Source organism: Loxodonta africana, chromosome 6 (assembly GCF_030014295.1).
Source record: "Loxodonta africana isolate mLoxAfr1 chromosome 6, mLoxAfr1.hap2, whole genome shotgun sequence".
Taxonomy (NCBI): domain Eukaryota; kingdom Metazoa; phylum Chordata; class Mammalia; order Proboscidea; family Elephantidae; genus Loxodonta; species Loxodonta africana.
In genome coordinates this window covers 48,801,878-48,816,235 of record NC_087347.1, presented here as the reverse complement: position 1 = coordinate 48,816,235, position 14,358 = coordinate 48,801,878, and the positions used below count along the sequence as shown (strand labels likewise).

The 14,358-nt window shown below is 38.2% G+C and overlaps 1 protein-coding gene across 1 annotated transcript in view; it reads right to left on the bottom strand.

Moving 5' to 3' along the window:
* RFTN2 (raftlin family member 2) overlaps window positions 1-10,063 on the bottom strand; it is a 97,058-nt gene extending 86,995 nt beyond the window's left edge. Inside the window, exon 1 of the mRNA XM_003406151.4 lies at window positions 8,978-10,063. Within this exon, the coding sequence (XP_003406199.1) occupies window positions 8,978-9,116 (139 nt within the window). The 5' untranslated portion in view covers window positions 9,117-10,063. The remainder of the gene's footprint in view (window positions 1-8,977) is intronic.
* Between the last annotated feature and the right edge of the window lie 4,295 nt (window positions 10,064-14,358).

Here is a 14,358-nt window from a genome sequence, read left to right as displayed (position 1 = left end):
CTCATGGTGATCCCATGTGTATTAGAGTAGAACTGTATTCCACAGGGTTTTCAATGGCTGACTATTTGAAGGAAACCCTGGTGTAACTAAGTGCTACAGCTGCTAACCAAATGGTCAGCAGTTCGAATCTGCCAGGCGCTCCTTGGAAACTCTATGGGGCAGTTCTACTCTGTCCTATAGGGTTGCTATGAGTTGGAATAGACTCGATGGCACTGGGTAGGTGGGTAGACTATTTGAAAGTAGATTGCCAGGACTTTTGTCTTAGGTACCTCTGGGTGTACTTGAACCTCCAACCTTTCAGTTAGCAGCTGAGCATATTAACTGTTTGTACCACTCAGGGACTTCAAGTAACATTCACCAAATGCATATATTGTGCCAGGCACTATGATAAATGCTTATGTGCCCAATTTTAATTAGTCAATTTAAAAAACTCTATAAAGTAGGTATTATCATTATTCTCAGATGAGGAAACTCAAGGAACAGACAGATGAGGTAACTTGTTCAAATTGCTAGTAAGTAAATGGTAGGGCTGGAATTGAATCCAGACAGACAGACTGTAGAGTCATTATGCTGTAACACATACAGAAAAGTAAGACTTCGTTGATTTGGATCACGTTAATTCAGATTTTGGGAAATTTCAGACAAGAGCTGGGCTAAAGCTGTGAGACGATAATAAATAGTTAAGCAATTTAATATATGATGTTAAAATGAGTATCTTTACTTAACAAAATGTTTTAAATCACTTAGAAACATAAACTACTCTATAAATAACATTTGAATTGTAGGTTATTTTTGTTTTCAATGAAAGCTTCCTCTTTCTGGTAACCATTTAACTGAAGTAATATAGTGGTATTTTCTGCAGATTTAAGAAAGATCAAATTATGCCTATTTCAAACCCCTGCGGCCTCACATTTCCCTGCTGCGTCCCTCAGAAGCTACACTCCATCCATTCTGCTTTATTTGTAGGTCCCCGGACAGATATAAAAATTTCTCTCACTTCTGACTCTTTGTATGTCCTGTCTTTCAACCTCACTTGCCTTTCCCTCACTTCTTAGTCTTTTTTTCCTTAAAACTTTTCCCTTTTTTTTGAGAAATGTAACATACCAAAAAAAAAAAAAAAAATGCACAAAACATACTTAAAACTGCCAACTTGGGTAACTACTGTCCAATGAAAAATTAGAAAACGGTTAGCACTCCAGAAAATCCCCTTTTGGAAAATTTGGCCCTTTCCAGTCACACCCCCTCCCCACCCCACTAAAGGTTCCCACTACCTTGACTTTTATGGTAACCACTTCCTAGCTCTTCTTTTTAGTTTACCACCCAAGAATGCACCCCTAAACTCGATGGTTTGGCCAATTTTTGAGATTTATGTAATTGGAATCATACAGTATGTACTCTTGTGTCTGTCTTCTTACCCTCATCATTATGGTTATGAGATTCATCTTGTGTAGTTGTAGCTTGTTCATTTCCACTGCAGTGTAAGAAGCATCTGGTGGCACAAACAGTTAAGTGCTCGGCTGCTAACCGAAAGGTTCGCAGTTCGAACACACTCAGCTGCTCTATGGGAGAAAGACCTGGTGATCTGTTTCTGTAAAGACTACAGCCTAGAAGACCCTATGGGGCAGTTCTACTTTGCCACATGGGGTCATTATGAGTTGGAATCAACTCAACGGTACCTAACAACAACATAGTAGGGATTCGCAAACTACAGCCTGTGCTATGGTGGCTTTTGAGTTGCAATGGCAGAGTTGTGACAGAGACCCTATGATTGTGACCAAATCATTTGCTGTCGAGTCCATTCCAACTCATAGTCCTCACACATACAGGACAGAGTAGGCTGCCCCATAGGGTCTCCAAGGAGCGGCTGGTGTATTTAAATGGCCTACCTTCCGGTTAGCAGTGAGCCCTTAACCACTGTGCCCTTAGGGCTATATTTACTATCTGGCCCTTTACAGAAAAGTTTGCTGACCTCTTCAGTATAGTGTTCTATTGTGTAAGTACATCAAATTTGTGTTTCCATTTTGCTGCTCTTGGATTTTGGGGTTGTTCATAATTTTTGGTTATTACAAATAATGCTTTGATGAATGTTCTTATATATGCCTCATGGTACTCAAGTGCGCACATTTCTTTTGGGTACATCTTTTTTTTTTTTTAATTTTTATTGTGCTTTAAGTGAAAGTCTACAAATCCAGTCAGCCTCTCACACAAAAACCCATACACACCTTGCTACATCCTCCCAATTGCTCTCCCCCAATGAGACAGCCCGCTCCACTCTCTCTTTTCATGTCCATTTTGCCAGCTTCTAACCCCCTCTACCCTCTCCTCTACCCTCCAGGCAGGAGATGCCAACATAGTCTCAAGTGTCCACCTGATCCAAGAAGCTCACTCCTCACCAGCATCCCTCTCCAACCCACTGTCCAGTCTAATCCATGTCTGAAGAGTTGGCTTTGGGAATGATTCCTGTCCTGGGCCAACAGAAGGTCTAGGGGCCATGACCACTGGGGTCCTTCTAGTCTCAGTCAGATCATTAAGCCTGGTCTTTTTACGACAATTTGGGGTCCACATCCCACTGCTCTTCTGCTCCCTCAGGGGTTCTCCGTTGTGTTCCCTGTCAGGGCAGTCATCGGTTGAAGCCGGGCACCATCTAGCTCTTCTGGTCTCAGGCTGATGTGACCTCTGGTTTATCTGGCCCTTTCTGTCTCTTGGGCTCGTAATTACCTTGTGTCCTTGGTGTTCTTCATTCTCATTTGATCCAGGTGGGTTGAGACCAATTGATGCATCTTAGATGGCCGCTTGCTAGCGTTTAAGACACTGTTGGGTGACATCTTCAGCAAGATAGATAACGACAGTTTTCTCCAAAATGGTTGTGTCAATTGATCAATACTTGGTATTACCAGTCTTTTTAAACTTTAACAATTTTGGGTAATTATTTTAGGGGGAATCTTCATTTCTGATTCTTTATTCATCTCCTACTGACTTTTTTAATTTAATGCATTTTTTATAGTGATGTGGAAACCCTGGTGGCATAGTGGTTAAGAGCTACAGCTGCTAACTAAAAGGTCGGCAGTTTGAATCTACCAGGTACTCCTTGGAAACTACGGGGCAGCTCTACTCTGTCCTACAGAGTCACTGTGAGTCGGAACCAACTCGATGGCAACTCAATAGGACAGAGTAGAACTGCCCCATAAGGTTTCCAAGGAGCGCCTGGTGGATTCGAACCACAGACCTTTGGTTAGTAGCTGAACTTTAAACCGCGATGCCACCAAGGTTTCCATAGCTTCTGGTAGCCCCAGAAATTTCTTGGTTTGTAGTTGCAGAATAACTCCATGGTTACATGGCCATGTGTTTATCTCTCTGTGTCTCTTCTTCTCTTTTATAAGGACACCACTTAGTTTGGATTAGAATCTGCCCCATTCTGATATGACCTCATGTTAACTTATAAAATCTTTAAAGATCCTATTTAAAAACAAGGTCACTTTCACAGATGCTAGGGGTTATTACTTTAACATATCTTTTTTGGGAGACACAATTCAGTACATAACAGTTCTCTAGTATTTAAAATTATTAACCAATTCTTGCTTTTTGAAATCCTCCTCTTCCTTTGGTTCTCTGATACCACACAGTCCTGATTGTCTTCATTACTTATCTTTTTGTTGAGTTGTCCTCAATTGGCATGCCTTGAAGACTGAGCCCAAGACTCTCAAGCTCTGCTCATACTCTTTCCCTTAAAAACTTTATCTGTTTCAATTCCTCCTTGAAATTACCATCTCCAGCTGTGTATCTTTAGCTGCCTCTGCCAGGATGTTCTGCTGACACCTCAAATACAACATGCCTGTAACAGAATCGCCGTTCCACCACATACTGACTGCCTTTGGGACTCCTCCTTATGTAAGATGCATCACTATTTCCACAGTCACTCAGGCTCAGAACCAGGAAGTAGTCCTGGATTCCTCATTCCTTTTGTCCCTTCACATCCAGCCAGTCACAGGCAAGTCAGTTTCTCCTTCATAAAGACTCTTAGATCTACCACTGTGTTCCATCCTATTGCTGTTCCTCACATGCGAGTCCCCTTAATCATTAGTCTTGACTACTGTAATCTTCTAATTTTCTCCTCATTCCCTGCCTCTCCCCATTGTGATCGTGCATTACCCAGTTGCCATGGAGTCTACTCTGACTCATGGTGACCCCACATGTGTCAGAGTAGAACTGTGCTCCATAGGATTTTCAATGGCTGATTTTTGGAAGCAGATCACCAGGTCTTTCTTTCCAGGAGCCTCTGGGCATTTTCCAACTGCCAACCTTGAATGCCGCTAAGCACAGTTAAACTGTTGCACCAGCTATGCACCCTGCAATCCAGCATTACTTTTCTTAAAACACTTCTCTGCACCTATCAACTACTTGTTCAAAAACCCTTTATAGTACTTACTTTTCATAGAATTGAGTTTTTAACTTCTCAGGCAAAAAGTCAGGGCCTTCCATAATCCTTTAGCTAACTGTTCTATTCACTAGCCCTTGAACATACCTCAACTTCTTAATCTTTTTCTGCTTATCTGATCCCTACTTTTTCTTCAAGGGTCAGTTACAGTGCTAACTCAAGTTCTAACTAAATTCAAATCAATTTTCTCTTTTTTCTGACACCTTTTGTACCACACCATTTCCTCCTCTTGTACCTTCTATCGTTAATTGTTCATTTATTTATTCATTCATTCATTCCACAAAATTTACTGACCCTGGGTTATGTGCCAACACTGTGACAGACACAGGCATGCAAAGACGGGTAAGGTACAGTTCCTGACCTTGAGGAATTCATGATCCTAATTGGTACAGTTTGTCCAATTAGAATATAAAATACCTGTGGGTAGAAACTATATCTTATTCCTCTTTGTATTTTCAGTAATTATCATCATCTTCTAAAGAAAACACACATACTATATATTCATTGCTGCTAACAATGATGATGAAAGACAATGAGAATTTCTTGCTCTAATAGTAATGAAACAAGGTAGAGTCTAGTAACTTTTTACTCAATATTCTCTTATGTAATTCTGCTAGAAATTCAAAAAGAAGCTATTTTCTGTCCTTATGTTGGATCTTTAGTATAGTAAAAACTCTTTTCACTCATAAAACTATAAATGGTCTAAAAATATTTAAGAATATTATTATCCAGAGAGTTTTTTGTGAGTCTACGAGGAGGTAGACTAACCCTCACGGAATATTTTGCAAGATTCGCTCTTCATTAAGGAATTCTGTAATCACACACATGCAACACACACCCCACACACTCTCATAAACACACCTTTATAAATATACATTAGGAAATCTCTAGACAACTTCAAATTTTCACTGATAAGCAGGAGTCAAAAGCTATTAATGAATTGTTACCTTGCCATTAGATGTTGAAAGAAACCATTACATACAATAACCCTGAAAACTTATTACAAAAACCATAATAAAACCTCACTAGTTTTTTTTTTTAGAGCAGTTAGGAGCTATGAGATAATGCTCCAGGAAAATTTAGCCTACAGTTACAAGAATTTAAGTTTCTTGAGGGCAGGGGAGTATGTTTTAGATTTCTTCTGTAGTCCCTAAAATACCTGGCAGGGGACTGCACACAGGAAATACTCAACTTTTGTCGAGTTACAGTTGTACAAATGAGTAATGTTATGGCTAGGATAAGAAAAATGTGCATGAACCCTTGAATTGGACACACAAATAAACCAATTATTATCACTGATCAGAGGGGAAATGCAGGAATTATTTTAATGACCTCAACAAGTTGGTCAAAAAGTTTTCATGAAGGGGCTAGGTTTTGAGGAGGAAAGGGCCAGTTTGTCAGGTGGGAATCAGAAGGTGTTCTTATAGGAGAAATAATGATAGTTAACTCTTATTAATTGCTCATTAAGTGCCAGGTACTTTTCCAATTAAATTATTGTATGTTATTTTATGTAATCCTTAAAACAACTTTAGAATCTCCATTTTACAGATGAAGAAGCTGAAAGATAGCAACATTTACTAACTTGCCACAGTTAATGAGTGAAAGAGCCTAGATTCTGAACCCAGCAACTTTTACTCCAGCCATGCTTGCTTAATGATTATGCTATTATTTCTCCCATAGAGATGTAAAGAAAGACTCAAAGGGGGTGGGGGGGGGGTGGGAAAGGAAAGAAAGAACAAGTATGGGAAGGGAGAGAGAACCAAAAAAAAGGGAGAGAGAGATAGGTATAAATTGTTTTCTGGGTGGAGTTTTGAGGGTAAAGGCAGAGAAAAGTAGAGAGTGAAGTGGATGACAAATGAGTTTAGCTGTAATAAAGGGGGTAGTTTTGAAACACTCTGCAATTAAATAAAAACAACATTTCTTTCCCTAAAGTAAATATGGAGTCCCTGGGTATGTAAACAGTTAACGCACTTGGCTGTTAGACAAAAAGTTGGAGGTTTGAGTCCACCCAGAGGCGCCCTGGAAGAAAGCCCTGGCATCTAAAAAAAAAAACAAAAAATTTTTGTTTTTTGTTTTTTTTTTTTTTTTAATCAGCCATTGAAAATCCTATGGAGCACAGTTCTACTCTGACACACAGGGTCGCCATAGCAAACGAGTTTTTTTTTTTTAAAGTAAGTATATCATTACAGAAAATTTATGCAACATTATCGGAAACGTACCTATAAAATGATGACAGAGAGAGATAGAGATAGAGAGAGAGATAATAGAAGGTGGAACTGAATGGTGAAATAAATACATAGCACTGGGAGTTTCAAAGGGTCTCCACACCCAGCCCTGCTCTTTGGCCTCTGTTTGGAAAAACTGAGGCAAAACCGGGAGAGAGCAAACTCATCGTGAGCATAGGCAGCTGTCACCAGGCCATTTTGCTTGCTGAAAGGTTGCTCCTTGCATGGTAGCCTCTGGGAGGCAGGAGGTGTCACTATTCAGTACTCCCTATAACAATCCCAGAACAGAGCTACAGAGAGGGCTGGCACTTTTTAACCCAGCCTTGACTCCTCTTGGATTTCTGGAGTGGCAGGTGGAGGTCAGAGACAACAGAAGAGAGGCAGATAAAGTATGACCTGGAAAGTGGTTTGTGGAGCTGGGCTGGTACTGAGCGTCCTGGCTTTTCAGGCAAAGGCAATAGGAAAAAAGAAAACATGTGGAAGAGGTGGAGAGAAATGGGGCACCAAGAGACAAGCTGCCTGGATCAAATAGGAACCAGGTGTAACTTTAAAACACATGCTTGCTTTGTGTCCAACATTTGCACGCTATGCCCATACTTAAATGATACAGCAGCATTTTCATATGGAACATGCTATGAACTCCCCAGACACCTACAGTGGAAGGTAGAAATTATATTCCTTTCACAAAGAGAAAGGTTTCTGATAATGACAAAACCAGAATGACTTCTGAAGAAAAATGCAGATTTTTCTGACTCAAGGACCACTGCACTTAGACAAATTTGTTTGAGATGGTTAACATCGTTTGAAGGAGATCAACCAGAAAAACTTTTCATATTACTTTAAGCCCTGTGATCCTCTGGTGGATTGTGCAGATAAACAGCAAATCTTAAAGTGCAGATCAAAATGGACCTGGCCTAAAATTTTATGAATGGACAAGGTTTCTTCAGGTTAAGAAGAGTGTCTGTTTGTGTCCTGCAGATTTACAGAAACTAGTCCCTAAAAAATAACTGACAAGGAAAACCAATTCAGCAAACATAGTAGCATATCACAAGTATTTTCTCAAAAAAGGTTTTTGGAAAAGTACAGAAAAAATGCATATGTTTCTCTGGCTACTTCTCTGAGTATCACCATTATCTTAATCCACTTTGACTTTCATAAATAAAAAGAAAATGAAAAATATTAACATTTTTCCTTTGGTAGCCTTAGATAAAAATGGAAATGCGAATATCTTAGCAGTATATGTATGTGATTTTTTGTATGTTCCAGGGAGAGAGTTTGTTTACTGGCCAGCTCAGTTTCTGACAAAGAAAAATGAGCTGCTCTTGCCTCTCATACAAAGATGCACTGTTTCCAGAGCAAACAAACAAACAAAAAAAAAAAATAGGGAATTTGCGTGGAAATTGAAAAAAAATTAAGATATTACACAGCATGATCATTTAGTTAGTATAAAATTTCTATGCACTGACAGAATTTGTGGCTTTTTGGAATTAAAAGTACAACTGTGTAGTAAGAATTTAAATTATCATCATCCAGAAATTCTAACAAAAATTTTCATTTTTAATATCTCATAATTAAAGATGTAGTTCTGCTTTTTAAAAGGTAAATTTTACTCATGCAGTTGTACAGTGTTCTCAAGTTTCCAAAAGAAGAGAGGCAAAGTATCTGTGAAGTCGAGCTGCCTCTGATCCTTCCACAGAGCTGCCATCTGGGCTTGTTTATTTGTGTTTCCAACTTTCTGGGACAGGGGGTTTCTCTGTTAGAGACAGGGCACCGAGCAAAGGAAGTGTCTTACAGAAGCCTAACTTTTTTTTTTTCCTTTTTAACTCTATTTCAAGCTTCAAGTTTGGTTTGGACAAAAATATCAAATGATTAGCACACTCACAAAAATTAGCATACTTGGGAACCTCAGATTGTCTTAGCAAACAATCTTTCACAAGATTCAATAATATTTCCTACATGCTACGTTCTTGTGCCTTTTAGACCTTTTTCAAAACACAAACTGTCATTAACGCTATGGCTGTGACCTGGAAAGGGAACATTTTTCGTGTACCTTTGTATTTCACTTGAAAATGAAAGAAATATTTTCAAGCAGTTTTTCTAATTTTATAGAGTACTATGAGCCCTGTTACAAAAACAAAGCAAACAAAACAGAACAAAAAATCTTTCAAGATGTAATTGAGGAACAAAGGATTGTTGTTAGATTAATTATACAATCTGATTGCGAAAAACAGCCTTAAAATTCACAATTAAAAAAATATTAGTAGTCTCTTATCTTTGAAACATTTCCTTTAACAAATAAAATAAAAGCAAAAAGTACCTTGTAAAGTAAAGTCCAGCAATACATATTCGTAAGCAAATTCTGTCTTTGTTTCCACTTGCGGTCTCTTCAGGGTAGAAAATATTTTTCCAGGACTGCTATCATCAGGGTCTTCTAGCTTTCTAAGTCCGCACCCCATGGCAAAATCTGTAAGGAATTAAATTGCAGGAAAGGGGAGGGAGAGCAGCAAATTCTGTTGTTTAAGCTGCAAAAAGAAAGTTACAGACTTAACTGCTTTGATTTGGTTTTCAGCTGAAGCATAAATACCCAAAAAGAAAACTTTTGGGTCCAAAAAAAAGAGCTGAAGACTTTTTCTATCCATTTTTCTGTAAAGTCGTTGAACCCATGATGGAGCTGCAGCTCTGGGAGACTGGGCTTGATTTTAGAGAAGCTGCTACAATTTAGCAGAGAATTTCCATGCCACGTCAATTTACAGCCAGCCCCCTACCAGAGTTCTGTCGCTTAGGGCACCAACAATGCTTTGTCTATCCCAGTTGGCTGGGTGAGAAAGAGGTGTCCAAAAACGGAAATAAAAAGGCAAAAGTGCAACTTGGACGTAATTATCCACCAGTAGAAGATATATTCAGACACAGTGGCATACAATCCTCTTTCTGTTTTTTTCTCCTCCCTCTTTCCTGTGCCCACACTCCTTTTTTTCTGCTACTACCAAGAAAGCAAAAGGACACACACACACACATACACACACACACACACACACACACACACACGGGGGGGGAGGCGGGGAGAAAAAGAGAGAGAGAGAGAGTCCTGATCAGAGTGAAGGAATGAAAAAAAATGATTCTCAACATGGTTGGAAACAAAAATAATTTCTAGAAAGGAAGTCAGCCTTAAGGGGAAACTGTTTTTGAAGTATAACAGGAGAATAGTAAAGTAAAAAAATAAAAAGCACTTTAGTCATTGGGTAGCACTTTTGAAATTTCTTTCCACATGAAGGTTCTTTTTACTGGAAAAATCATATGCTGCTTAAAATAGCCAAGTATAAAAAATTTATATTAAAAGATTTTAATAAAAAGACTTAATTTAATTGCAAGGAGGAGATTATTATATGGTTAATTTGTTTTGTCAACATTCTTAAAATAGTTTAAAGCTCTCTACTATTCAAAGGTTTATGACAGAAACTCATATAACACTACTACAGATCCCAAAGTATCCTTAATGAAAAAACAGACAATTTTATTTTTTTCAACTGTATACATTGCCATTCACCTGAAGTCAAAACAAACAAAAAAAACCCCCCAAAAAACCAAACCCGTTGCTGTAGAGTCGATTCTGACTCATAGTGACCCTATAGGACAGGGTAGGACCACAGGACTTCCAAGGAGTGGCTGGTGGATTCCAACTGCTGATCTTTTGGTTAATAGCTGAATGCTTAACCACTGCGTCACCGGGGCTCCTGAGGTCAAGAACAATTTAAAATGGACCAGTTGTAATGAGTGTTTACTACGTTTTACCGTTTATAGGAAGTACGGTACACTCGTCAAAATTGGGTTCCAATCTTGCTTCTACTACCCACTAGAGACTCAGCCTTGGGCAAGTTACTTGACTTCTTCAAGTTTTAATTTTCTCCTCCATAAAATTGAGCTAATAATAGTACTTATTTCATAGGCTTGCTATGAGTGTTGAATGGGATAATCTTTGTAGAACCCTTAACACAATGCCTGGCCAATTGCACAAAATAAATGTGTTTATGTGCATATATTATAAAACAGGGTTGGGAGTAGTAATAGGAAGGAAGTGATTCTACCACCACTCCCATTATTTACAAAATGAGCTCTGATCACATTTCAGATTCTAGGTAACAGAAGCTTGAAAAGATTTTTCAATCATAACGCAGGATGCATATGAAAACTCTCAAAAGGGAAGTGGACTATTTAGTTTGTAGATCACTCTGACCGCTGGCCTCTTTCTTCTGTCCACTTGTCTTTAGATGGTTTACTTCTTAAAAGTGTTTTTAATAGAGAAAAATTCCTTTTCTCCTTCATGCTCAAAGATGAGCATGGTGTAAGCAGCTTCTGGGTAAATCTGGCTAGAAAGACAGCAGACTCTGACCCAGTGTGACTCATTTGATTATTCACAGTGCTTTTGTGTCTGTCATTTTTCACATCCTCTTTTGTAGGATGGGCTGTGAACTCCTAGACGGCAGAAATAAAATCTTTGAAGTTCACTACTACCTGTTAACGTGCCCGGAAGATTATTAAGTACCCATTATATTTATTAAGTGCCTACTACACAGCATCAAGATTGGAAGAAGATTCATTAACAACTTGCAATATGCAGATGACAAAACTTTGATTCCTAAAAGCAAAGAGGGCTTGAAGCACTTACTGATGAAGATCAAAGACTACAACCTTCAGTATGGATTACACCTCAACATAAAAAGACAAAAATACAACTGGACCAATAAGCAGCATCACGATAAACGTAGAAAATATTGAAGCTGTAAAGAATTTAATTTTACTTGGATTCACAATCAATGCCCATGGAAGCTGCAGTCAAGAAATCAAATGACATATTGACTGGGCAAATCTGCTGCCAAAGACCTCTTTTAAGCACAGATGTCCCTTTAAGGTGTGCCTGACCCAAGTCATGCTATTTTCAATCTCTTCATATGCATGCCAAAGCTGGACAGTGAATAAGGAAGACCAGAGAAGAATTGATGCCTTTGAATTACAGTGTTGGCGAGGAATACTCAATATTCTCTGGACTGCCAGAAGAATGAACAAATCTGTCTGGGAAGAAGTACAGCCAGAGTGCTTCTTAGAAGTGAGGATGGAGAGACTTCACCTTACATACTTTGGACGTTATCAGGAGCACCCAATCCCTGGAGAAGGACATCATGCTTGTTAAAGTAGAGGGTCAGCAAAAGACACGAAGACCCTCAATGAGATGGACTGACACGGCCGCTGCAACGATGTGCTCAAGCATAGCAATGATTGTGAGGATGGTGCAGGACTGGGCAGTGTTTCCTTCTTTTGTACATAGGGTCGTTATAAATTGGAATCAACTCAACGGCACCGAACAACATATTCCAGGCACTGATGGAGGTGTTGTATACACAAAGATGATAAAACGTGGCCTCTGCTCTAAAGAAACTTGTGGTTTAATGGGGGGAAGATAGACTTATAAACAGATAATTTCAATATAATTTGGAACTGCTGAGATAGAAGTATGCATAGGATACTATAGAAACCCAAAGAGGGGTCTCTAACTCAGGTTAAGGTTTAGAGAAAAGTTCTTAGAGGATATCTGAGCTATCTTGCAGAATAAGTATGTGTAAGATAGATAAAGAAAGGAAGGAAGTATGTTCCAGGTGGAGAGAAAAGCATGAGCAAAGTCATGAAACAGTATGGCATATCTAGGGAACATGTAGCAGTTCGGAATTATTGGGACAAATGTTAAAAAAAAGCTAAGCTGTAAGGGAGGCAAGAACCAAGTTGTAATGGGCCTTGTATGCCAAAGGGAATTTGGACTTTACTATGTAGATAACAAGGAGTTAAGTAGGAGTTTGAAGCAGGTGAGTAACATCAGTTTGCATTTTGGATGGGTCTCTGCCTGCTTTGAGGAGGATGGTTTTAACAGGAACAAGAGTGGAGGGAGACCAGACAGCAGGTTACTGTAATAGTTCAGTTGAGAGCTGATGACTGACTTAATGAATGAACGTATTATGTGATGCATCAGTAAGTCCTTAAATAATTTCTTTAAAGTATCTCAACAATTTCATTAATTCACAGACCGACCTCTAAATAGGTATTTTTTCTCTCTAAAATCCAAGAAAATAAAATTTTATTTGACCTGTAACAATATTTCAGAAATACATTTCCGTGTGTCAATATGATACAATTCCCGCTATTTTCACACTTATATAGGATTTCATTGTATTAACATAAGGCATAACAAGTAACACTGATTACTTTTACACAATTTGGATTATTTCCTAAATATTTAGATTATACTTTATAAATGGTTAAAGGGAACAGTTTACATTTAAGGAAATCAGAAAGTAATTAGCAGAGAAAATGCATTCTAATAACTAAATAACATATTCATATTATTTATATAAATATGTAGGTGTCCATAAAGCTTTTAAAGATATTTTATACTTTTTCCTTTAAAACTTCATTTTGCACAGTAAACTTTTGTTGGTTATCACATGTATTTATCCCATTCTATTGCCTTCCTTTAATGCCTGTACATTTTTATATAACAACTTTTACTCACAGAATTTTCACCTCTCCACCTTGCCGTTAAGAATAATTTACATTTTTTTCATATAGTATATTTCTCCTTTTAAAACAAATGTTCTATTTTTTAAAGCTTTTTAAAAAATCCCTTAACTTTTTTCCATCTGGAAATTGTTGCAATATAAAGGGTAAGATGCTGTCTCCCATCTTGATACCCAATTGATACAGCCACGTTTGTTTTCATAATCTTTTACCAATTATGTTTCCCCAGACTTGTATATGTTGAGGACTTACAGTAATAAGTATAAATTTTTGGAATAAATGTTTTCTATCATCAGTAATTTTTCTTCTATCAAAATATACTTGTTTGTTGCCAATGGTGGATTTCAGGGGCAGTTTTCATCTATTTAGCAGGATCCGGTGGTGCAGTGGCTAATGTGCTTGGCTACTAACCAAACGGTTGATAGTATGAATCCACCAGCCACTTGGAGGGAAAAAGACGTGACAGTCTGCTTCCATAAAGATTTACCGCCATGGAAACCCTATGGTGCAGTTCTACTGTCCTACAGGATTGCTAGGAGTCAGAATTGATTTGATGACAGTGGGTTTCATTTGTTTGTTTTTTTCAGCTCTCTTTAGCCAATAAACAGTTCTGACTGTAATTGGGGTCTCCCCAAGTGCAGGCTGGTATGCACCTGGAGATGTATGGCCAAATTCTTGTTCATGCTCTAGTATGGGCTCACTCAGTCTCTGAATGAATGAATGATCTTATGAAGATATTCCCTATAATTGGTAGCATACTATTCTGAGAGTTACTACACAAGTTTGGATCACCTTACCTGAGTTCACCACAATTACCTAAGAGATAATTATGTATCATCCAATTCATTCCCTACAGAGACAAACCTTTGCATAATAGTAACTTTTAAATTCAATCTATTTTATGTGGCCTTGCTCAAGGAAGTAAATTCAGCAAGAAAACAAGTATTTACTGAGTGCCTACTATATAAGGCCACAGGGGATACAGAGATGAAAAAACAACAGTTTAAACTCTTCAGAACTGACAAACTAGTAAAGGGGGTGGATACTAGTATATCAGGAACTATACATGTTCCCTACATTATTATCTTTAATCTTTTAGTATCATTATTATTTCTTTTAAAGAGAGGTGACTAAGGC